The sequence below is a fragment of the Channa argus genome, chromosome 4, assembly GCF_033026475.1.
Source record: "Channa argus isolate prfri chromosome 4, Channa argus male v1.0, whole genome shotgun sequence".
Lineage (NCBI taxonomy): Eukaryota > Metazoa > Chordata > Actinopteri > Anabantiformes > Channidae > Channa > Channa argus.
The window spans coordinates 16,337,967-16,363,473 of record NC_090200.1 but is presented as its reverse complement, the minus strand read 5'-3'; the positions used below and the strand labels follow the sequence as shown (position 1 = coordinate 16,363,473).

Sequence of the window (25,507 nt, the reverse complement as noted above, 5' to 3'; positions counted from 1 at the left end):
CAGTCTCAGCTCCATAAATATACAACTTTGAATTCCACACCACACATATCCATGCACTTGAACACAAATGATAATACAAACACAGACACACAGACACACACACAAAGGGCCACTTCCACAACCTTGTTGCAACAAAACTGAGCTCATTACAAAGTTCACCTCTGTGTTAGTTTCAAAGTGGCCTCAAATAATTATTTAAGTTTGTTTAAAGAGTTTGTTTCCAGGAACTCCACCTTTTTAGTGGATTACTGGAAATCATTCAAAGGGAATCTACTTTTTCTATTCACAAGCATAAACACACACACACCCTAGGGACACATGCAAACATTCTAGCATGTGTGACAGCTCAGCTGATTGGTCTTTGTAAAAACTTTTTAAAGCAAATTCAAGAAATACTATTTCAGGTTAAGCTATACCACATGAACATCTTTACTTATATCTCATGTATCCATTTATCGTGCCTTTAGCATATATCCTGATGTGTGTCTGTCTCCTACACATTTCCTGAACACATTACTCCAGATCTCTGTTGGTTGAGAGAAAGAGGAGAGCTAAAACATAGAAAGAGTCTTCTTTTAGGTCAACCCCTTAGAGAAGCAGATGTATGTGTTTGTGCATGTGTGTATGTGTAAGTGTGTGTGGGTAGGTGTTTGTCTGGGTGTATGTGCTTGTCTGTATGTGTGTCACATTACAGCAAAGAGTGGTAAAGGTATGGCAGCTGCCTGCAGGAAAATCTGAGCTGCCTTCATCTAAGAGAAGCTTTCATCCTCCTACCTGCCCACCAAAGAGTGGAGGAATGCACACTGTCTTTCTATCACACACACACGCACACACACAGACACACACAAATAAAAAAAAAAAGGTTTAGGCCAGATATGCCGGCAATCAACAAAAATCTCACTACAGCCTTGCTCCTTGGTGTAGATTAGTCAAAACATCAGCCTCCAACTTTTGTCATTTCTCCTGAGGACTACAGAGACTCCAAGGGAGACACAAATTTCCCATTCAGTGCTTCTTCTAAGTTTATATTAGCTAGTTTAAAGAAAATAAACATAAGGAGGAAGAAACACTAGAATAAGACCAGGGTCTACCTGAGTCTCTGAATTTGTAGATATCTATACATTTATTAGTGTTCATAAAAAGAAAGGTTAAAATCATCGTTGCAGGAGCTGGAAAATACTGAAAATAATACCCTAATTCTATTTGGTAACGTTATGCATTATATGTGGATATATATATTATGTTAATGCAAAAAGTACAATACAGTAAATTTTGCAAGAAGGCTTTCATATCAATAAGACCAATGCTTGTTATCAAATCTCACACAGGTATAAGTTTAATTAGAAAAGTTTCTAACACATACTTAAAAGAGATATATAAATAAAGATATATAAAATATATCAAAAATGCTTAATATCAATTGAAAATACAGAGACCAGTCAACACGTGAAGCTACTGAAGATGATATTAAAAGATTTTACAGAAGGGGTGTTATCACTGAATTGACGCTGACATTGTTTGTAATACAAGATTCAAATTAAGCTCATATAATTTTTAGGCTGTTGCTGATAGTGGAAGTAGAGAATGTACGGAAAGCAGTCAAAACACAGAGTGATAGCTATAATTGAGATGTTGATGAGCAGCATCAGCTGTTGTTGGCCTCCCTGTTGTCAGTTAACTTCTGTCATGGTAAAATGCATTCAGTCCTTACACTGTAATTATGCAGGCGAGAGAGGAAGCAATAAATCTGATAATACACACACACACACACACACACATACTTAGGGGTATAAACTCATGGACGAGCAGAGAATTGTTGAAACAGAGATCAGATTAGAGGAGCTTTTCTGATCTGCGGCATGAGAAGGCTGGGCTCATGTATCAACCATCCATCTAAGCTGGCTTATCCTGATACCACCACAGGCAAATACACACACATGCACGCACAAACACACACACACACACACACTTATAAGATTATAAGAAGAAAGTTTACAGGGTGATATAAGGGAGGGGGAATTGGAGAACAGTGGGGTACAATCTCCAAACAATTCCATATCCTTTTTAGTCATGGCCCAGCATTGGCTGTGAAGTGGAAATGACTTTGGGCCCTTGTTAACAGTGTCCCCAAATGCTACTAAATGTCTACTTTGCAGTCTTTACCTTATAGTAACACTTACAAAAGTATTTCACTCTGCAGCTCCTGACAGCTTTGTGATTTACTATCGTGTGACATGTAGAATGACTTGAGATTTTTCTCCATTCTCTCCTCTCCTCATCTCTCTCTCCCTCTCCATGCAGGACTGATGTCCAGATGGTGTGCCCTTCGTCTTGTGTTCCAGTTCACTTCCCCCTGACTGTTTCATGGGCCACAAATCGAACCAAACATCCACGGTCACTTGCCTCAACCCCACCACACGCTGTATACCTCACCCTTAACCCCTCACCCCTGACCTTCACCTTTAGCCCCACTCCTCACTCAGTTTCATTATCTGTCAAGCCTCTCCTCAAATTATGACAATCCTGAACATCTGTGAGCCGAACATGGTGGTCCTTGTTCCTGCTTTAGTCTTTGTCATGATGTGCCCGGTTGTCTTGCTTTCTGTCGGAGACCCACCTACACCTCGACGAGAGATCCGCATCGAGGGCGACCTGGTCCTCGGGGGCCTATTCCCTGTACACGAGAAGGGTGCTGGGATGGAAGAGTGTGGCCGTGTGAATGAGGACAGAGGGATTCAGAGACTGGAGGCAATGCTGTTTGCCATAGACAGAATCAATATGGACAACAGTTTGCTTCCAGGGGTCTCCCTCGGGGTCCACATCCTGGACACCTGCTCCAAAGATACCTATGCACTGGAGCAGGTACGTGAGAAAAGTCACTGAATATAAATTCTCTAGGTCTTAATAGATGGAACCAGCCTGTATTTAAATTTGCTTTTCTTCTAAAGGCAAACTTAAGCTTAAACTGTCTGCCTTCCACAAAAAACACTGTGCACATATTGTGTTGATTCCACTATCTTAGATATGTAAATTAAAAGCATTTTGCAGGTGTAGCTTTCATTTGGAGAATATGCCGTTTACTTTCAACTTAAAAGTGAATTATGCACACATACTTTTGTGAGATATGTGATTTGTAATTTACCACATTGCAACATTTTTTAAATAATATATATAAATGCTCAGCTCTGACAGTTTGTTTAATTTGCAGTTTGTTCTAACGTACTGCTGAGGTGATTTGAAGGTTTGCTACATTTTATATAAAAAAAAAAGTTGCTCTGCAAGGTTTATAAGTTTCTGGTGTCAGAAGCAAAAAGTGCAATGTTTCCATTTTAAATCAAGTAAAGCTATAAGGTCTCATTAAAGGGTAAAGGAATTTTGATAAAAAACAGAGATTGAAGCTCTTTGGGATAGAACTGAGCCGGATATACATATATCAGGCATAACATTATGACCACCTGCGCAGTTTAATTCAATCCAATACAGTAGCTCTGCCATGAATTTTACTTTTACAACATTATCATTTCTCAGTTAAATTCAGTTTAAACAAGGTGGCCAAAACATTAGAACCACCTCTTCTTATAATGCACTCCAGTATGACTCCACTACCTACTTTGACCACAGTAATACACACATAGTAGAATTAACACCTTTCTGACAGTTTCAACCTGAAATCTGAAATGATTGCATTTTGTTGGTGATCAAATTCTGAGTTTTTTGATTGATCGTTTGAAGACTGGATCCTCAGGGTTTCCTCAAATTTTGCAGCTTCATTAGATGTCTTTTTCATTTTAATGTGCCCTAATCTCATTGAACATATCATTTTCACCCAGTACTGAGAACTTTTATAAAGCAATGGGTTGTCTTTTTCAAAAATATTAAAATACTGCATCTTTAAAACAAGCAATTGGTCTCTATTTATGTAGCATACTGTGTTTCTTACAAAGAACAGAATTCAAAGGCTTATTAGGAATAAATAGAAAATACAGATTTTCATATCATATATAATATCTATGCGTTTGTGTTTTCCAAGGCTCTGGAGTTTGTCAGAGCCTCCCTCACTAAGGTGGATGACACAGAGTTCATCTGTCCAGACGGCTCTTACGCCCTACAGGACGACAGCCCGCTCGCAATTGCTGGAGTCATAGGAGGATCCTTCAGCAGCGTCTCTATACAGGTAACATACACAGCAGGCAGGTAGAGGGATATTCATACAAACATATTTCACCTTCAATCCGCTAATTGGTAGCTTTTCTTTTACTTTAGTCATCCGCTCACAAGTTTCATGACCAAGTGCACACAGGCTGACTTCCCGTAGCGTGGCAGTGTGTGTGTTTCTTAGAATGAAATTCCACTGGTGTTTACTGGTGTGTTTCCCCAGCTATTGTAGCTCTTGTCACAGAACTGGGTAATTTGCATAGTTTAGCATAAAACCTCCTTCTGCCCTACTCCTCTGTGACTGCACAAAAGCCTCCTCCTATCAGTCCTTAAATCCCTAATCTCTGCAACTGTCTCTCTGTCTTCTCTTCCTCACCCTCTTTTCTCTGTCTTCCATTGAATGTGTTTCTTTATTCCAGTCTCTTAAATCTTTGCTCTCACCCTTCTCATCACTGCCTATTTGTCTTTTTTTTCTTATGTATATGCATTCAGAAGCATCCCTCCTGGCTATTTGCGGAGAGATCAGTGCACGCTGACCTCAGCCCCTTCTTCTACTCCCCCTTGTTCCTGGGGCAACCATTAACACAACTACTCTGTGTCTTGTCCTTTATCACACATATATACCCCTGTTTTCTTGCAGCTCATTCTTGTTGCCCTTTGCTTCCATTGCCTTGGTTTTACCTGTCTTTTCTGGATAAACACTGTTTACAAGACCTGAACTGTGTTGTGCTTTCTGATCTCTCACCAGTGAAGCTTATCCAGCTACTCCTTTATGCCTTTCTACTTGGCCAGTCTGTCTGTTGGTTTTAAATGAAGTAATAGGGAATTATTTTATGTTTAACCATGCACAACAAAGCTCCAGTGCCTTGAGGGCATGTACATAACAGGCATCATTTCTCCCATCCATTTGTACACGTGTGGGCATTTGTCAGTATGTTTGTATGTGTGTGTGCGTGTGTTTGTGTGTGCACGTGGATGTGTGTGTGCGTGTGTGTGTGACTTGCATTCTAAGCAGAAAACACACAGTACCCCTCCACTGCACCAATTTTTTCTCCTTCCCTTTCAATTTTTTCTCTAGTCTCATATTCAGCCCATACAGTACGTCTCCCTTCCCACTCTTTCACAGGAAGGAAGCAGCTTTCTCTAAACTCTCCTTGTCCCAAAAGACAGGCCTCTTAGCTATCTATGGTCATTGTTCAGTGGCAGGTAATGGAGCAATGCGGTTACATTTTGCAGTGTGACCTTCCCTGACATTTAAGTCAACTGCCATCTTAAAACCATAAAACCTGCCTGAACTACTATAAGCAGCCACCCATGCGAGTGTGTGTCAGTGCACGGGTTTGTGTGTGTGCTCATCTGTATATGTATATGAGTGTATTTTGTAAAGTTCTACATTACATTTACATATCTTTGTGCACATGACAGTGTGTAGCAATTATAAATCATCTGTTTGTATTGGCATCTGTGGATAAAATTGTGATCAAATGAACATGACCAAACCCAATGAACAGTAAAAGAAAATATTATATGGATGTCAGTAGACCCCAGATGATGCTCATCACTAATACATGAGTCCGTGTTTTATTATTGTGTGTATGCAGATATTTCTAGACTTGCTACTTTGTGTTTTACCCTCAAAAAATTACATTACGCATCTGTAAACCTTCTAAATAGGTGCAAATTTTGCTATAATAATTCTAGTTGTTTTTGTGGGTCTTAAAAACTTAAAACTTGGAAGTTTTTGTCATTGTGCCAGTCATGTTTGATCAAAATTTCATTAATTGTTTAATTGGGATCTGGGATCAGTTGAACAAAGGAAAAACTGAAACACCACAACATTACCCATGCCGTTATATTTCTTCAAAGAGCTGTGGTTTAACTGTTAAATGTGTTTAATTTAAATTTTTTGTTTTAAGTCTTTGCAGGCTTAAAATCCCTTTGCAGATTATATTTACTTTAATACACAAATATGTAGAAAATATTTGTCATTAGTAATGTCTCAGCAATGACACAGAGTAAATCTGAACTCTAAGTTCTGAACTATAATCTGTTATGAAACCCATTGTGGTCTCACCTTTTAATCAACCCAAAGACCCAACCCAAACATTCTTTTTTAATCTTTATCTAGTATCTCTACAGCTTTTTCTTTACTTTGCCATCCTGTGTATTATTATAATTATAATTATCTGTTTTTTTCTTTTCTTTTTGAGATGCTTCACCACTTCCTCCAGTTATTTGGTTGCTGTGTGTATATGCTTCTTTTAAGTACCCCATTAAAGTAATTGTACTGTATTTGGCTCTGTGCCTGCCACCTCTCAAAACCTTTAAATTGCAAACACTGCAAGTAGCTGCTTCACTACAGTTTACCACAGCTGGTCTAAGTTTTACCATTCGCTTTCTCCACTGCTGCATAGTTTACTGCTGTAACTGGTTAACTCCTGCTTAGGACTGTGACTTTCCAAGCTAACATCAAAGAACTAGTGCCGACTATAACCAACTGCTGCGTCAGTGCGAGTTGGGTTTGTCTTGGCTGACAAGTGGTGCTAAAACACACCGCAAAGAGGAGAGCAGATGAGCATGTAGAATTGTGCCTTCTGTGCTTGCATTAGAGGAAAGTAAAGGGGAAGACCTGGGACCTTGTACAGTACATACAAACTGTAAACAAAACAGCTTTAAATGACCATTTTCACACCACTCTCATCCCAGGTGGTTTATAACTACTTCCAATCGAGGATATGTCTTATAACAAGTTACAATAACTTTTGAACTATTTTACTGTTATTAAAATTACCATGGTTTTCCTTTTGTGGACGGATTTGCTAAGCTGAACAGCCAATCAGAGTGGCCTCTTTTGCTGACAGGTTGATTCAACATGTCAAAACTCCTGAAAAGCTTATGGCAGGGGTCCGGGTAGCACCTAAGGTGCAGGTTACACTGCTAACACTAGGCCACTGGACATTCCCTGACAGCCTGACAGTGTCCGACAGTTGGATTTGTCTGTGTATATTTTTAAAGGGTATAGTACAGTGTATTTTTTAGGTACAGGAAAACAAATTTATGGGGATTATCCTGTAAGTTGTTATACAGATAAAGGTGTCTCTCTAACAATGGAGTATTTCTCTCCTTTATTTATATCTAATATTTATTCTGAAACTAAACCATCAGCAAGACATTACCTTATCATTTCATTTGTGCACGTGCTGGAGAATGAAGACTAAAAGTGTTATCAATCAATGTTTATAGAACAGTATATACAGTTTAATTTTAGAATGATTTCACCTGATTACTGTACCATATTTTGTTTATCTTCCCTCAGGTTGCCAATCTTCTCAGGCTCTTCCAGATCCCTCAGATAAGCTATGCGTCAACCAGTGCCAAGCTCAGCGATAAGACCCGCTATGATTATTTCGCTCGCACAGTACCCCCTGATTTCTATCAGGCCAAAGCCATGGCTGAAATCCTACGGTTTTTCAACTGGACATATGTGTCCACCGTGGCCTCAGAGGGTGATTATGGTGAAACTGGTATAGAGGCCTTCGAACAAGAAGCGCGGATGAGGAACATTTGCATTGCCACTTCTGAGAAGGTAAGGCATTAAAAATGAGTTCATTTCTCTGGTCCATTCTACATGAATACAAGAAAACATTGCTGAAAGCTAAATACCAAAAAAAGCTAAAACTTTAATCTTCAGCGTCACATGGATGTATAGCCTGAAACTTCACCTGTAACACTGAAGAAGGCACTGAATTCATGAGCTTATACAAGTTTGTCTCTATGTTCTATCTGATCTTGCACACAAATTAGGTTTATATTACACTGTTATCAGTTTTGAACCAGAAAATGAAAGCTTATCTCCAAGAACTCATTCTGGGTACTTTCACAGTCACATTTTTATCTCATTCGCTACAGAGGTTAATGTTGGTGTGAGACTGAAATACGGATTTTTGCTTGGTTCTTTCAATGTATAATGGTGATAAATAAATCCAAATACGGACCTCAGAATAATTTGAACAAGTCTTCCAACACTGACCAACTTATGTCTTTTGTCCCTAACTTCTCATAGGACCAAGAGAACTAAATGTTTAACTGTCGGTACAACCAACATATAGTCATAATTTACAGAAGGATGGCATTTACAGCACATATATATCCCAGATTAATTTCCCTTTTTTGTTCAGGTTGGCCGTTCTAATGCTAAGAAGTCATACGAAGCTGTAATACGCCAACTACTCCAGAAGCCAAATGCTCGCGTTGCTGTCCTTTTCCTGCGTAGTGACGATGCCAGAGAGCTGCTTGCAGCTGCTGCCAGACTTAACACCTCCTTCATCTGGGTGGCTAGTGATGGCTGGGGAGCACAGGAAAGCATTGTTAAAGGAAATGAGGTCACTGCTGAAGGAGCCATCACACTTGAGCTGGCAGCCAATCCTATACCAGAATTCAATCATTACTTCCTCAGCCTAAACCCAATCAAAAACCATCGTAATCCCTGGTACAGGGATTTCTGGGAGCAGCGGTTCCAATGTTCTTTAGGTAATGGTGGAGCAGGAGCAGGAAGTGGTGGTGTTGGACTAGGAGAGGCACCTCTTCCACCGTGTGACAAGGACTTATCGATGGACAAGAGAAACTTTGAACCAGAGTCAAAGATCATGTTTGTGATAAATGCAGTGTATGCTATGGCTCATGCCCTTCACAATATGCAACGGAGCCTGTGTTTCAACACCACCAAGCTGTGCGACAGCATGAAGGCCTTGGATGGGCGTAGACTCTACAGGGATTACATCCTTAATGTCAGCTTCACAGGTAAGAGAGCTAGAACACTGCAAAAAAAACCTAAATATTAGAGTTTTTCAAGGGGGCTGAAGAGTGAAAAGAAGTGAACGTTGAAGAGGGAGTTGGAGAGAGAGAGGAGGAAAGACGGAAAGACATACGACAGCAATGTGAGTGCTAGTTAACAGTCCTCTCGTGAACAACACAAGTTGTTGTCCTTCTCCTCTGCCAAACCAGCATAGCCACAGAACATAAAAAGCACTGAGACAAATCCGCTTAATTGCTATGTATTGTTGGAGCTTGCCATTGACACCTATTACCCATGCGTAATTGATACGACACTACAAAGTTGCTTTGAGGAAAGAGAGCTTCAGTTAATCCGTCAGCCATATTCATCTCTCTTGCACTAATGAGATTGTGTGTGTTATAATAGCTCCTATAGCAGGCTGCCTGTCTGTCTGTCAGTCTCTGTAGAGTTAGGAGTGAAGAGACAGAGGATTGGCTTGACTGACAGATGGCGTACAAAGGAGGTGTTATAAATAAACTGCTGTGTCTCAGGGACTGACACAGGTTTAGAGGTGCTTATTCCTCCACCAAGCGTGACCAGGAGTAGACATCAAAACAGCCAGACAAATAGCACTAACACGACAGCTTCGCCATGGGACGCTGGGGAGCGAGAGCAGGAGGGATTGATGGAGGGCGAGAGAATGAAACCACATACTGAGGGAGGGGGAAGGAAGCTTACAGATAAGACTTACCAGCAGACTAAAATGAGAAAAGTGAGTTTGTGGTAAGGTAAAAGCAAGTAAGAAAGAAAAAAGATAGGGAGGGAAGCAGGAGAGGAACAAGGGAGCACTGAGGCAATGCTGGAGTGGGACAGGGAGCATCAGCAAAAGAAGAGGATTCTCTTTGAAAGTCCCCATCTTCATTTCTGCTGTAAATCAAAGAACTTGGAGCAATTCTCTGTGAGAGGAGTGAGACTAAGCGAAGGAAAGAGAGAGTGAGAGGGTGAGTAATACAGAGAAGCATAAAGAGAGAGAGAGGAAATAGTCAAGGCAATTGCATTTGCAGCCCCCAGTTGGCACAAATGATAACCACTATCTTATAGGATGCATACAGAGGAGGACAGCATAGAAATGCAGATTCCCACATAAAAAAGTTTCAAAATGCTGTGGCGTAAGTTTGAGAGCAGAGGAGGTGTGAATCCTGTTGTAACTTCCCCCACATGTCTGATCAGTGTTCTGCCTTGTATTTCCCTCTACCACTTTTCCTCCTTTCTCTTCACTACCGATGTATGTCCATGAGGTGCACATCTTTATTCTGCAGTAGGAAAAATAACAGCATGAACAAAGATCTTATGTTCTTTACAGCTCAGTGTCAGAGACGACGGTAACAGCATGGCAAACAGCTGTACTGGCATTAAGCGCATTGAAAGAATCTGTGTCTCTAAGACAAATAGGATGTTGAAGGCGGCAGCATAGCTAAACTATGGGCTGTGGCAGCATTTGTTTTGAATTGTTGGTTAAACCTGAATGACTCACTCTCACCGCTGTGCATATACATTTTTCCATCTACGGTATGGAAGGAAGGAGCTGAGGTGAGTTGAGGTTGAGTGTGGGGTATAAATACTGCAGCAACACCATCCGCAGTGCTCTCAGTCTGAACCGTAGCAGACAGAAAACCTACAGTGTTCAGTGCTCTCACTCTGCCACCTCCCTCTCTGACACACACGTGTGTTCAATATACTATCTTTACAAAGCATTAAACTTTGCTTCCAAATAATTAATACCATCTGTCTTTTTAATTTCACAACATGGCAGACAAAGTGTCCTTAACTGTGATAGGGCTGTTTTGTTTTGTGTTACTGACAGCGTATGTGGAGCACTGAGGCAGCATGTTGTGTGGCTAGGAGAGCGTTTTCATATGCCACTCTCTTCATCTAGTCTCATCTCGCTAGTTGCTATGGTAATGAAGCCGACATTATTGCCAATTGTTGAAGTGATCTGGTAGATCATGGGAACTGCTACCGAACAACTAGTAACAGACACAGGGGGCATTTGAGCATTTTTATGAGCCCTTGTTACATACTTCAAACACAAAACACACGTGTAAATACGCAAGAGACACATTCACAAACATGTACAAAACAGTCCTCTTTTTTACAAAGAGGCAGTTTGATATGCTTGTTGTTTTTACCAGCATAAAATTGCAGACACCCCCAACCCACACACTTCTCAAAGCTATCATTCAACTCCCACCCACCCACCCACCTCCCCGATCTGCAGCAAGCATATTACTATACACATACATGCAAGTGGTTTTCTGTTCAAATACTGGTGATATTGGTGATATTCCCCTTCTCTCCACTTGTGTGTGTGTGTGTGTGTGTGTGTGTGTGTGTGTGTGTGTGTGTGTGTGTGTGTGTGTGCATGCAAGCTTGTGTGCATGCATGCTTGTGTGTGTGTGTGTGTGCGTGCGTGTGTGCGTGCGTATGTTTGTGTGTGTGTGCGTGCGTGTGTTTGTGTGTGTGTGTGCGTGGATGCATGTGTGTGCGTATGTCTGTGCGATATGTCTGTGTTAGCAGAGGCGGTGTGCCTTCAGGGCCATATTGAGCAGAGAGCTTGCTGCAATGTTGCGATGCTAGAGAACAACCTTCACTCCTTCTCTCCCTCATTTTCTCTTCACTCTCTCCCCCTGTCTCTCTCTCTCTATCTTTCTGTCTCTCATTTTTCCTTTCTCTCTATTTTTCTGAATCCCTCTGTCACCTTTCTCTTTCTCACTCAGAAAGTGTCCTACTCTCTCTACATTCAAAAACAGCACATCCCACTCAGACTTCACAAGGTTGCTCTCCTGCCTCCACCGCCTCTCTCCACCAGCCTGTTCCTCCATTCCTTCACTTTGCTCATCCCTCTATCCATCCTTCACCTTTTTTCTATTGATTCCTTAATCTAAGGCTTTCCTCTATCCACCTGTATCTCGGCTGCCATCACATCAGCTTGCTTTTCGCTTTTGCTATCTCCTCTATTTTTCTCCACATATTCTTCTCCTTCTTCTCCCTTGTCACTTTCCTCCTTTCTTTTTCCTTATCTTGTCTCTTGGCTCATTCTCTCTCAGTACTTTCTGCTTTTGGCCTTCCGTCTTATTCTTTGTCTCCTCTATCACACCACCTTTCTTTCAGTCAAGCCTCAGCTTCCTCCTGCTGCTCCTTTCCTCCTATACAATTGTCTACCTTGTTCTAGACTTCCTTCTCCATCCTATCTGTCTACTATTCCCCTGTGGCCTGTTGCTCCGTGGTCCAGGCAGCGTTTTTCTCCCTGGGGACCAACTCTGCAGGGAGAACAAATATAGCTAATGTGATCTGTCTGCGCGTGCTTTTATGACATGTGAGTGCATCCCTATTTCCATTTCTGTATATCCTGAGGATCGGTGCATGTCACTTTACACTGTCTGTGGGCCACAGATGTGTAAGGTCTTCAGCTATGATGGAAGAAGGACAATAAAGGTTGGTCACACCATTAGTCAATCTCTGCATCATTGTTGATGCAGTATACACTTTGTCAAGTTTAAATCAGGATTAAATTGAGGATTCAGGTGAACTGATGCTTAGAAATATAATTCTCTATGCCCTAACTAATCAACAACCAGCTTGTGAATTCTTTGTCACACACTCCCCTCTTTCTTTGAGTCTGTATGTCTCAGAGAGAGAGAGACATACAGACTCTCTCTCCATTTTTAGATTACTTATTCCTACTTATTCCTCCCAAGCCCCATTGCCTCCTGTCTCTCTCTCTCCCTCCCTTTAATACCCTCAATCCCCCTTGGGCTTTGCTTTAGCACGACATGGCCGAGAACATAATTAATTTCTCAGCTTCTGAATGAAAAGCCTGTTTTCACCATGCTTCTAATTAAGCTGGAATAAGAAGGTATTTCTCAAGCTAGCAGGAAGACTAGTGTCTCGGTAAAATTAAGGTTTGGCTGTGTTATGTTGGTGTTATATCGCAGTTTGTTTCAGCTAACTTTATTTATTTTTTATTTATTATTATGTTATATGGTATTTAGCCTTTGTATTAGCGACATTTGGTAATATGAACATGAGCACATTGTGATTTACAATGCCGTGAAATCTTAATAGAGTTTATCACCATTATGTCTGCAGTAAAGACCCCGTGTTGTGTTGAGACTAAACATGTCAACTTCTAATGCTCAACTTCAGCTATCGAAGATTCGGAGGTAAAACGTCACTCAAAAGGCATTGACCACTTTTGGAGGCTGACAGCATCTCACAGGCCTGAAAAGTTACTCTGGTCTCAGCCAGAAGGAAGTATTGTGTGGCTGAAATGACAAAGACTTATCCATCATCAGGGGCTCAATTTGTGTTACAGTACAAGACACCACAGGAAAGTCCACAAGCTGCTTTTACGAAGCACCACCATTCAGTAACCGCTTTCAGTACTTCAGAATTGGTTCAGTTCATGGTTCTTAACGGTTACATCACATAGATTTGTGTTCTAGAAGTGCAGTTACGGGACAACCTTGCCTTTAGCTGCTCTACCCCGATTCAGTTTCTTTTTGGCCACACATGGCTTTTCGGATGACAGAGCCAGTCTATTGGTCTTTCAGATTGTGTACTGCCTTCTTTCAGATTGAAATAACCCAGAAACTCCTGGGTCGAGTGCTGTGAAAGATGGGACTGGTATTCATGGTTCCCAGACGATGATCTTCTGATTTACTGATTTATTTCATATTGTTCACTAATCCTGTAAAATATCTTAATCTTATATCTTCTATAGTTTTCACAGACATACATTACTCTAATTACTTTTTTGATCTGAGTTTTATTAAGTGCCTAACTAAATAGGCTTAAAGCTTAAATAAGCTGCAAATATTCATGTCCCAAAAGGAAGAAATGTAAGTTTGGTAATGGCTTACCACCTAATCTGGAACAATCAATTGTGCAGATACCTAAGCGAGTTTTATGTTGGTTTTATGAGCAAATGTATGCAAAATTATTGACATATGTTCACCAGCCTAAACTGAGATAGTACATATACTATACCTGCTTACATTGGAATATCAGTATTAACACTGCAAGTATGTTACCATATCCTGTACAGTCTGAAACATATGTATTCATGGCAATAGCCATGTTTATTTTAAGCCATAAACATTTACATTTAGGCTAGGATGGTGTTAAGAAGAGGGAACATTGTCCATCATTCAAGGACCTAGGCAGTCTCAGCTTAGCACCAGAGGAGCTTTGGTGGCCTTCGTCAGCTCTAACTTGCACTTTCATGCACTTTCTTGATAAGCTGCTCAGTCACATCAGCAAGGTCGCTGATGTTGGCTATGCAGAGGAATCACCAGTCTTCTGATTCTATTGCCCTCTGAAAATGACCTGTTAGAGGGAAGGCAAGGACAATATAGCACCCTCAAATGGCTCTGTAGGCTAATGCTGTTATCTCTTTAGTCTGTATTACACGTAATTACCACATACACCTAATTAGGCTTCAGCACACATCTAAGGTTCTAATAAGGAGCAGTTATGATAATTAGCTAGAGGCAAAGTGTTTCTGTGAGTGTGTATGAGTGTCTAAGAGGAGGAGACCTGGCTTGTCTTATTGCTCTGTGCTATTAGCAGACTTTATTATCTGCCAACTTGCGACATAATTGATTAATACCTCGTCTTTGCTGAAGATATTATCAACACTGTCTTATTGAAATAATTTTCATTTAGCTGTCACCTAAAAGTTTAGTCCTAAAATCCATAGACAGCTTGACACTTAGAATTTCCTGTGACGGAGAGAGAGAGAGGAAAACAGAGGGCTGTGCTGTCTCTGTGATTTATGGATTTCATAAACCCTAACCTCCTCCTCTGCCATCTGACACACCATTCTTCTCTGAACAAACCGAGCTTCCACAACAATACCATAGCTTTAGTCCTTGCATGAGTTGCATGTTCCTACACACTTTTACACAGACATACAACACTAACAGCAGGGTCAGTGCTTTGGCTCTGTCAGCACAGCCTCACGCTGCTTTCAGAGCAATACCTTAACCACCACACTTTAAAGTAAAACCTAATGGAGCATACACACACAATTCAGCTCAACAGCTCATTCGCAATCTGTATTGTGATTCATTCCACTGATCCGAGGCTGTATGTTTGTAGAAAGAATTTGGCCCATGAATTCTTCAGTTACCCAATGACACAGATTTTATGAGGAAGGCAGCACAGTTTCATCAGAGCTGCACTGCACTAAGGACCAACAGCCTTGTTATAGGTTGAAGAGTGATGCTTTTTAAATTCAGCACACAGTGCAGTATCCCCAGTCACATCATCGTTTGACAGGGAAGGCAGCAGTGTATAACACACAGCCCTGTGCAATGTGTCAGCAGCATAGAGCTTGATTGCTCCAATGTAAGGACAGACGGAGCACTGTAGGAGTGACATACACTTTGTGTGTGTCAAAACGACCAAGTGTCAGCGCTGTCAGGTCTGACACTGCCTGCAATGCATCGGTACCTTTTTGTCTCAGTCCGTAGATGTTTTTCTTCTTGGGTTTTAGCATCCTGCCAATTTCACAATCTTTTCTGTTCCCACATCCTCGGGGTAGATGGTAATCCTTTCGTAACAACTTGTATGCAAAGCAATTTGGCAGTTTCAGCAGTGTATCTCCTTCACATAGGAGACCCATAAGCTAATGCTGTGTGTGGGTAGCCATAGCACTGTTCAGAGATTCAATTCTCTGTCTTCATGCCTATATGATTTTATAGGCTGTTTGTTAATGATGCATTTGATAATAAACTTTGTCAGATTGGAATTTAGAGCAGTGCTTTTGTCCCTGTGTGACCTTAGGGAAGAATTGGAGGCCATTGATGCACACAGACATCACTAAGCATACCAGGCATTTATAGCCTCTTTGCAAATACTTTGGTGACTGGCTGGTGTTCAGTAATGAAAACACCATTGTAATGCCCTTCACTGTCTGTTCTGGACTCCTAAGGCTTAACTGACCATAACCTATTGTCTCTGTCCTCACTACTGCTTTTAAAAGGTATCAGTGAGTCATCAATGGGATGATTGTTGTGATTGTCTAGCTTTAATCTTTTATTTTTACCATCACTTACTTTTCTTTTCTTGTCTATTCTCACCCCCTCTAGCGCCTTTCTCTCCTCCAGGCAGTGAGACAGTAGTGAAGTTTGATTCCCAGGGGGATGGCATGGGCCGATACAACATCTTCAGCTATCAGCGCTCTGGCGATCGTTATGGTTACGTGCTGGTAGGTGAATGGGCAGAGAGTCTAAGTCTAAGCAGTGATTTGATTCACTGGCCCAGAGAAGTGGTGCCAACCTCACAATGCAGCGACCCCTGTGAACGCAATGAGATGAAGAAAATGCAGGCAGGTAGGAGGCTGAATTTCAGCAATGTGCCTTTTTTTTGTCACAGCAACACAGCATACCAGGCAGCAGTACCTTTTGAAAAATCTCCGCCTGTCACGCTGAGCTGTTTATGTTCCCGTTTCCCAGGTGAATACTGCTGCTGGATTTGTACAGCCTGTGAGCCTCATGAATACCTGGCTGATGAGTTCACCTGTTCACCCTGTGCTCCTGGCCAGTGGCCCACTGATGACCTAACATCCTGTTATGACCTTCCTGAGGACTATATTATGTGGGAAGATGCCTGGGCTATCGGTCCAATTACCATAGCATGTGTTGGGTGAGTGATATGTGACCTCATAGAAATGTCAAATTTTAGACCTGTGTCTAATCTGTCATTTCTATCTAAGGTTCTTGAGAAGGTTGTACTTGATCAGGCACAACCTTTTTTGGAAAACAATAGTATTCTGGAAAAATTCAGGATTTAGATCAAGACATAGCACTAGACCATAAAATCTTGATCTCCTGTCTCCTTGTTCATATGGTGGGCTTCCAGGGCAAAGTGCTCAAATCTTACCTGACTGACTGTTAGGTCTATTTCAGTCACATTAGAAGATATCTCTCACTCCCCATTAAAATATGGTGTGCCTCAGGGTTCTATTTTAGGTCCAATGCTATTCTCCCTATACCTTCTCCCATTGGGCTCTATTCTGCAAAAGCACAGCCTCTACTTCCACTGTTATGCGGACGACATTCAAATCTATCTCCCACTTGGCGCGAAAATGGCTCATTGCATCCCCAGAACTTTGTAGTACATTTTCTAACTAATACTTAATAATACATGAACATATTACCCCAGTTTTATCTCATCTCCATTGGCTACCAGTCAAATTCAGGATTTATTTTAAGATTTTAACTTTTATTTTTAAGGCGCTGAAAGGTCTTGCTCCACCTTATTTGTCCGACCTCCCAGCGCCATATAGGCAATCTAGATCATTGCGCTTGAAGGAGCAGAGCCTACTGGCATTCCCTTGCACCAGATTCGAGAGATGGGGTGACCGTGTGTTCTCTGTAGTAGCACCTACTCTCTGGAACAATCTTCCATTATGGCTGCATCCAGATTTCATGTCTCTTAAATCAGAACTCAAAACATACCTTTTTAAGGAGGCATTTCATTTAGTGGAGCAGAAAGACACCATGTTTATTTATTTATTCATCTATTTATGTTTTACTATTTGTTGATCGGTTTGTGTCTTCTTTTCTGTCTTACAGTATTCTAATGGTACACTTTGTATTTAGACTGGGTTGCTCAATCATTTTACTAATAGTTTTAAATTGGTTGTTAGATTTTTATTTCCTTTTTAATACTTTAAGCATTTATCTGTGGCTCTGCAGATTATTATGTTTAAATTACATTTCTGCATTTTATACATTTTAAATCTCTTATTTTTTTTATTGTAAAGCACTTTGGTCACTGTTGTTTGTTGGCAAGTGCTATATAAATAGTAACTCTAATTCTAAACATGTCCAGCTACACTATCTAGCTCCTTTCATACTTCTAAGGCCAAAAAGCATTTTGCAATATTTCTTAGCTCAGCAATTTTTGTTAAATAAGCCACCCATGCATGACTAGCAAATTCATACTATTTCCTCTGTGTGTGAAAGTTGGCCCTGGGTGCTATTAATGTTAAAAGGTAACTTTGAATTTTGGGCAGATTTAATCTTCAGCAACACTACCCTGTGGTAATAAACAATGTTGTTTTTCTTATAATCATCAGAATGTTAACTTGCTAATCAACGTTGCCCGGGTTAATCTGGAAATTTGATTTTCTCATGCTCTGTTCCCATTTAAACACAGACAAGGATACGGAAATATTTGGACCATAAATCACAGCTATCTCTGTAACTTCCTTCCTCTCCCCAGGTTTATGTGCACCGGTCTGGTGTTCTGGGTGTTTATCCGACACAATAACACACCTCTGGTGAAAGCTTCAGGCAGGGAGCTGTGTTACATTCTCCTCTTGGGAGTCTTCATGTCCTACGCCATGACTTTCCTCTTCTTGGCCAAACCCTCTCCTGCCATCTGTGCCCTGCGCCGCCTGGGCCTGGGTACATCATTTGCTGTCTGCTACTCTGCTCTACTCACCAAAACCAACAGAATTGCCAGGATTTTTAATGGCGTGAAAGACGGAGCGGGTGCAGTGAGGCCACGCTTCATTAGTCCGTCCTCTCAGGTGAGTGATTGCGGTATCATCCATCTGCATCTGTCAGGTGGATGGATGGACACACAGTCAGCTGATCTTGATAAATACACCTTCCTTCCTTCTCTTCTTCAGGTGTTCATCTGTCTGAGTCTAATCTCAGTCCAGTTATTGATGGTGTCAGTGTGGCTGCTGCTGGAGGTTCCCGGGACACGGCGTTTTACGCTGCCAGAGCGACGGCAGACTGTCATCCTCAAGTGTAATGTACGTGACTCCAGCATGCTGCTGTCACTGGGTTATGACGTACTCCTGGTCATCCTGTGTACTGTGTAAGTATGTCATAGCTTGTTACATTTGCACTGAAGAACATTAAACATCCCCGCTATTTTTACGCCCATCTAGAACAAAACAGGTTTTGTGCTCAATCATTATGCTGTGCTCTTCTGTTCGAGAATTTAAAATTGAGTTTCTCTTTAGATTTAAAAATTTTTATTTTTATAAGAACACTCTTTTCGCTATAGTAGGTTTTTCCAAGTATTGTCTAGTAGTGTAATCAGAAATATTATTCTCTCCTTAGGTATGCTTTCAAGACCAGGAAGTGCCCCGAGAACTTCAATGAGGCCAAGTTTATTGGATTCACCATGTACACCACCTGCATAATTTGGCTGGCCTTTCTCCCCATCTTTTATGTTACATCAAGTGACTACAGGGTATTGACCCCACACATTATATTTTATTCGACTCATCCCTATAATACCCAAAGCATTAAAATAACCAGCCTTTTTTGGTTAAATTTGCTAAGCTTAATTGGCTGGCTAATGAGTATCTGGTGTTTTTTGTCCACTCGACATGATTAATACAGGCACACAAGTCACAAAATGGCAACACAGGTGTGCTGGAGACTTAAACAATTCCTTAATCCTGCTGGCAAATGTCCCAGCTCTGCAGTTCTAGGATGACAAACAGATCAGCTCTGTCAAATTGCTGACACATGTCCAGATTTAACAGCAAAGGGGAGTAAGTGTTCACCTGACACGTAGAAATCTTAAGCATACACACACACCGTAAGCACAGTCTTCTTACTAACACGCTCTATCAAAGGGTGAAAGTGGAGAGTGCTGATGCCATGGCTGCTCATTTGATCCCCACAAAAACAGCTCATTTTCCCACTCTCTCTATCTCTATCTCTCTCTCTCTGGAAAGCATTCCTTTGGCCTTGTAAGACTTTAGGATTAGTCAGGTGGAGGCATAACATCACCAACATGCCAAAACAACCACCCACTCATGCACACATGAGAATATACAGTATATGCACAGAGGAGATGTTGAATGCTTGATTACTAATCGGCTACTTTGTGCAGTACTATGGTTTTACAATAAGTAGCTGTTTGCAACCTGGTAACTATTTCTAAAAATTTTTTAGCCACTGAAAGTTAAACATTACAATGATTATGACAAATAAAAAGCACATACTGCAGACTTGTAATCAAGAATTAAGAGAGGATAAAAGATATTTACTATTTACACTCTGCACTAAATCACAGAGAATGGATTAAGCGGTACCACAGGGATACTGTTAAGTTTGACCTCTGTGGTCTCCGTTGATTAAGTCTTTTATTGATCCAGCCTGTAATTGTTATCCTCTGGTCTATTGGAAATTAACAGCCTGCCAATGAAGTCTGTGTACCTATAAAGATTAATTATTTTATGCTGTGCATTTTTCTACTTTTTATCAAACCGTCTCAATTGTATTATTATTTTATTTTCTGTAAAGTGCTTTGAAGCACCTGTGCCTTTGAAAAATGTTCCCTTAATATAGTTAGTTAGATAGTTAGTATCATCAAATTACCTCTTAGCAGCAATTACTTTGTGTTACATAAGCACAGGGTTTATCCATCAAAGTCGGGCTGCTAAATACTGTCTCCTCATCTTTTTCTCTCTCCAGGTTCAAACCACTACCATGTGTATCTCAGTCAGCCTGAGTGGCTTTGTGGTCCTAGGTTGTATGTTTGCTCCTAAGGTCCATATTATCATGTTCCAGCCCCAGAAGAATGTGACCAGCCACAGGCTTAACCTCAATCGATTCAGTGTCAGCGGGGCTGCCACCACATACGCATCTCACGGTAGGGTTACATGAAGTTACCTCATTTTTAAAGAGACAGGAGTTTAGATGAGCACTCTCTTTCTGCTTCTGGTATTTATTCATTCATTAAGTTTTCCACGTTAGCCACATGGAATACGAAATTTAAATTCTGATGTACCTAGGTGTTTTCTATCCATGCTCTTCTGTATTTTGATATAATATGACACCTACCAAACAGTCTGCTTCGGCTGTGACCCCAGCCAGGAAGGTTTCAAGATATGGGCCACTGATACTTCAAAGGTGATACCTTTAATACCTGATTGATAAGTTTATTCTTGAGTTGGTCAGACTTCAATAGCACCCTGCTTGCAGAGCTGGAACGATAAGCACTGCAGTTAGATGCAAGGGAAGTGCCAGGGAAGGTGATTTGTATTTATAACTAATAAATACAATAACAATAACAGACATCACTGTGGACTATATCTAAAAGCACAGAATTTAATTGGCTTCTGAAAAAAGGGGGCTGGATAGAGGGCTGGATGCTATTCCAGCCACGTTTTTCCAAATGACTTTTAAATTGCATGTGATACTATATTTATTACCATTAAGATTACAAAAGACTGCATTGAAACCACCATTTACATTTTACTGAAGCTGCAGTTTTGGTGGACTTCTGTAAAATTAAAAAGCTCCTTAGTATTGTTTGATTGCATTGGTATGATTTCCTGAAGCATAATGTAAAAAGACAGGCCTTGTTTTTCCAGTCATTAGTGTTGGATTGGTGTGTTTAGTCTGTACGTGTTTGAAACATAAAGTTGATGTGCATTTCAATGCAATGCATTATGGTTCTTCGGTGTCCTAAAAATGCAGCTCTAATTTTAAATCCAATTCTTCTTTTCTTGTTTTATTGCTAACTCCAGGCTATTGATATTTTCAACTGCTCTGGCTTAAATATGATTAGAAGGCTGTGCACTTTGTTATCTCCACAACTGTGCAACTTAACAACCATATTGTGATGCTTTGATGTTAGTTACATCAATTGTGTGCCATGCTTTGCTTTATTTGCAATAAGGGCAAAACACTTTTCTACATTAGTGTGGGTTTGTTTTACGTTTTTGCAACATGGGTTCAGATGGATTTATACTGTAACTTTAATTTTATCGGTGCATTGGTATATTTTGTCTTTTTTAGTTTGAAAGACAAGCTTTCATCACTTGCAGAAAAACTGAAATCTAACATCCTGAAATGTTTGATTTCTGTGTAATTATCTCCTTTCTTCTTTGTATCTCTTTGTCCTTTCCCAGCTTCTGTCAGTGCCCACTGCGTCCCAACCGTGTGCAATGGGAGAGAAATCGTCGACTCCACTACTTCTTCTCTGTGACCACATAGAGTTCAGTCTTTCAATCTGCCCCTGCGACTGTTAGCCATATCATGAGCATTATGCCGTTCGGCCATCTTTTCCCATCTCATACACTGTACATGCACACACTCAGATACACAACACACAAACAACCTTCCTTGTGGAGTAGAACTGTATTGTTTCACAAATGTAGAAAGTGTGTAACTATAATTAAATTTTCTAGGGATGTACATACATTGAATAGACGTTGTAAGTAGAGAAACAAAAGAACAAAAAACGTTTTTAGGAGGAATTTTTGGAGCCTTTGTTTTTGATAGCTTTGTTATGATGCAGTGTAAATAGACATGCACTAAGTCATGGTAGGAGGGTGTGTGTCCCTCAATTTGGATGCACATTTGTGGCTCTGCTTGCCTCACCTGCAATATCACAGAGTTTTTATTCTCATGCTTTTTTGTAGGTCCCATTGTAATAACAGATTATGTATGCATTTCTATTGTGTATCTGTACATTTGTATATTATTCTACTGATGGTTCAAACAGCACAATGTTGGCAGTCTTTTAACCCTAGAATGAATGTGGACAAAAGCATAAACTGTGTGGGCTTAAAGAGCTGGAATGGACATGTACAAATCAAACTCATCGACTTATAATTGTACTGTGCCAGAACACAACTGTCTCCATTTTTGTTACACATCTAGACAGATGTGCTTAAGAACCCATTGTGGCTGCAATTGTTGCTGGAAAATATGGTTTGCTTTTGATAAAAATGTTCATTTTTCTATTTCTAATCATGGAATCCCTTTATCAAAGTCAACGTAGTTCCAGGCATGTGTTCACCAACGCAATACTGTGTTCACTCCCACACTCAAACTACTGTTTTAGAGTACTGCTGTAATAGATTGCTAATAACTAATTTGAGGGCTGAAAAGATATGTGTAAATTGTATAAATTGTTTTTCATTTGCCTCCAAACTCCCGATACAGAAAGTACTTTGATATAGTAGCTTCGCCAACAAAAACAAAAGGGTGTCTTACCTCAAAATGTAATTATGAATTTCTGCTCTGATTATTAAAACACTGAGTTGCTGCTTTGTTGAACACGTGGAATTTTCCCAACTACAACAGAGAAGTACCTTATGTTTTTATGCCCCATAGGTACAGTATGTGGTGATGTTTTGAATGTGGCTATGTGCCTTAATGTATATTTGAAAGTGCCCCAGCTAGAGGTCAAAAGAGTTCAGTTTTGCATTACCAGCTGGAATTTCTTGTGTGGTAAATGTAAAAGTGATTACAGTTGAGTGTACAAGTTTCAGGGCAGCACTATGATAGTTGTATTCCCTACTGAGCCTTCTCCCATTGATTGTTTGCCTGTTAATAAGATGACTTTGGAGCATCCCTAGGTTTAAATGACTTTTAATTTCCATATAAATAAAAAGAAATGAAAATGTCTAGTAAGACACAAATCACACAGATTTTACAATGGAGGGGCTCCAATAAAAAAGAGGGAGAGAGAAGTCTCTACTGTATACCATTAAGGTGACGTCACTGACCCATTGACTAATTGAATCGTGCAGTTTACATATCTGTGTTAAATGTGTTGATTTTGAGAGGCACAGTGGAGCAGCTGGCTTCAGCAGTCCCACAGAGGCTCACGCGGGGAAGCAAAGCACACATTGTCAGCTGCTGGGAGATCAGAGCTTATAAAAACATGTTAGAGTAAAAATCAAAATGTCCTTAACATTTATCAAAACCTTAATTCCCATCAAATTCCGTTTGTGGCTGGAAACATGACAGACTCTGCTTGTGACATTTATGAGTTGGCAGAATAAATCATGATAAAGTATTTTTCTTAAATGCTAAGAAAATCTACATTGCCACAATAGGGGCCTAATTTAGCATTAGAACATACTTTATTATATTACATTTTAAGAAGTGTCATCTCGTGGAAGGACGTTTTATATTTAGGACAGTAAATTAAAAATCTGATCTTAAATGATTACATGCTATATTACATCGTCGAAAATAAAGTGTGACTGTTATACTTGATATTTCTAACAAAAACAGAATCATTATCACCTATTTGCTTCCACAAATAAACATTTGAATTTTTTCTATGTGAAAATTCATATAGTAGGTAGTATACAAGAAGAGCTGTTGGACACTGATCTCTTGACCAGACTACATCTTAGCACAGGCAGATTCCAACTCCTGAGGTAATCACACTGAATGGTAGATTGAAATAATTTTAGAGGGTGCGCCAAGATGCGCCGACCTACATTGAGGGTGGAGCTGGGAGAGGGGGGGCTTAGGTGTAGAGAGCAGGAGGAGAAAGAGTGATGTGGCAGAGCCGAGGGGAGCTGCTGCTGGATTATGTAAAGCACTCCCACAGCCCAGAAGTCACAGCACTTCTATGGAAGCTCAAAGCATCTCAGAGATTCACCGTCTTTGTTAGCAGAAGGCTTAGCCATTCACTCAGTGGTCCTGCTCCCACAAGATACACCCCGCATGGCAGGTTGCTACGGACAACCACCGTCACATCTGAATGTCTGTTTGTCTGCATGGAGAAGAGGGGTAGAGGAGGGATGAAGAGAGAGTGAGAGAAGAGGAATAGAAAGAGGGTAAAAAAAGCAAGTTGCTGGTTCTGATTCAAATTGGCAGTGACTGATGAGATTTGGCTCAGCAAGGGCCAGCACTCTACTCCCAGCTTTTAATGGCCACACAAATAAAGCACTTAACCCTGATTCTCTTCTCATTTAGTCCAGGGACTAGTCACGGACAACAGTCTCACACTCTTCCTCTGACCCTCTTCTTCTCAATCAGCCTCACCCCTACAACCTTTCCCGTGCCACCTTTGTCTGCATCATCTCCACTCTGTGTGTGAAACTTGCTTCTGGGTCGGTCTCAGCCAAGACCACCTAAGCCAAACCAACGAATTGGTGGCCCTCACTTAAACTGAAGCACTCAGATCTGGGTGCCTGCTCCACCAAATGCCAACAAGCCGGCCTTGAGGAGGTTGGAAAAGGGATAAGGGAAAGCAGATAAAAGGAGTTTTTGAGAGTGTATGGGAAAATGAAAATGGGATTCAGACAGAGAGAAAATGTATCACCAATACTTTACACCGAGTTTGTCATGTTGTGTACCCAGTAGCTCTCTATCGAAGCTTCCATAATTGGCTTTACATATGAATCTCTCTTTCGAACAGCAATCCATCTACTGCGGACATTGTTCCACTATTCAGCCCCAGACAGCTGCCATGTGCTCCACAACGATCTGTGCGCTGTAGCCCCAGCTATAGCACAGAATATGTCCTTGGCCTCTAGGCTTGTAACAAGACAAGATATGTCCACTACCATGAAGCTGAGGTCAAGCAGGACTCTGAAACTAGCCAGTCTCAAAGCAATAGGTCTGTGTTCATGAAACGTGCAATAATGAGGCTGTGATGACATCATAATAAATAACAAGCAAACAGCTGGTGTTGTCTGTTCCTCCTTCTGTGTCCAGTCTGTGCTGTTTAAAAATAATAAAAGTAGTTCAGCTTGCCTGTGTTGCAGTCTGCAAATCTCAG

The 25,507-nt window shown here is 40.7% G+C and overlaps 1 protein-coding gene across 3 annotated transcripts in view; it reads left to right on the top strand.

The window, feature by feature from the left end:
* Positions 1-25,410, top strand: part of grm3 (glutamate receptor, metabotropic 3) — a 37,400-nt gene extending 11,990 nt beyond the window's left edge. For all 3 annotated transcript variants that reach the window (XM_067502311.1, XM_067502313.1, XM_067502312.1), the window contains 11 exons: positions 2,302-2,862; positions 4,031-4,174; positions 7,472-7,741; positions 8,334-8,955; positions 16,084-16,326; positions 16,450-16,639; positions 18,224-18,533; positions 18,636-18,829; positions 19,078-19,210; positions 20,446-20,623; positions 21,888-25,410. In XM_067502311.1, the coding sequence (XP_067358412.1) occupies positions 2,515-2,862; positions 4,031-4,174; positions 7,472-7,741; positions 8,334-8,955; positions 16,084-16,326; positions 16,450-16,639; positions 18,224-18,533; positions 18,636-18,829; positions 19,078-19,210; positions 20,446-20,623; positions 21,888-21,964 (2,709 nt within the window). In that variant the 5' untranslated portion in view covers positions 2,302-2,514 and the 3' untranslated portion in view covers positions 21,965-25,410. The remainder of the gene's footprint in view (positions 1-2,301; positions 2,863-4,030; positions 4,175-7,471; positions 7,742-8,333; positions 8,956-16,083; positions 16,327-16,449; positions 16,640-18,223; positions 18,534-18,635; positions 18,830-19,077; positions 19,211-20,445; positions 20,624-21,887) is intronic.
* The last annotated feature ends 97 nt before the right edge of the window (positions 25,411-25,507 follow it).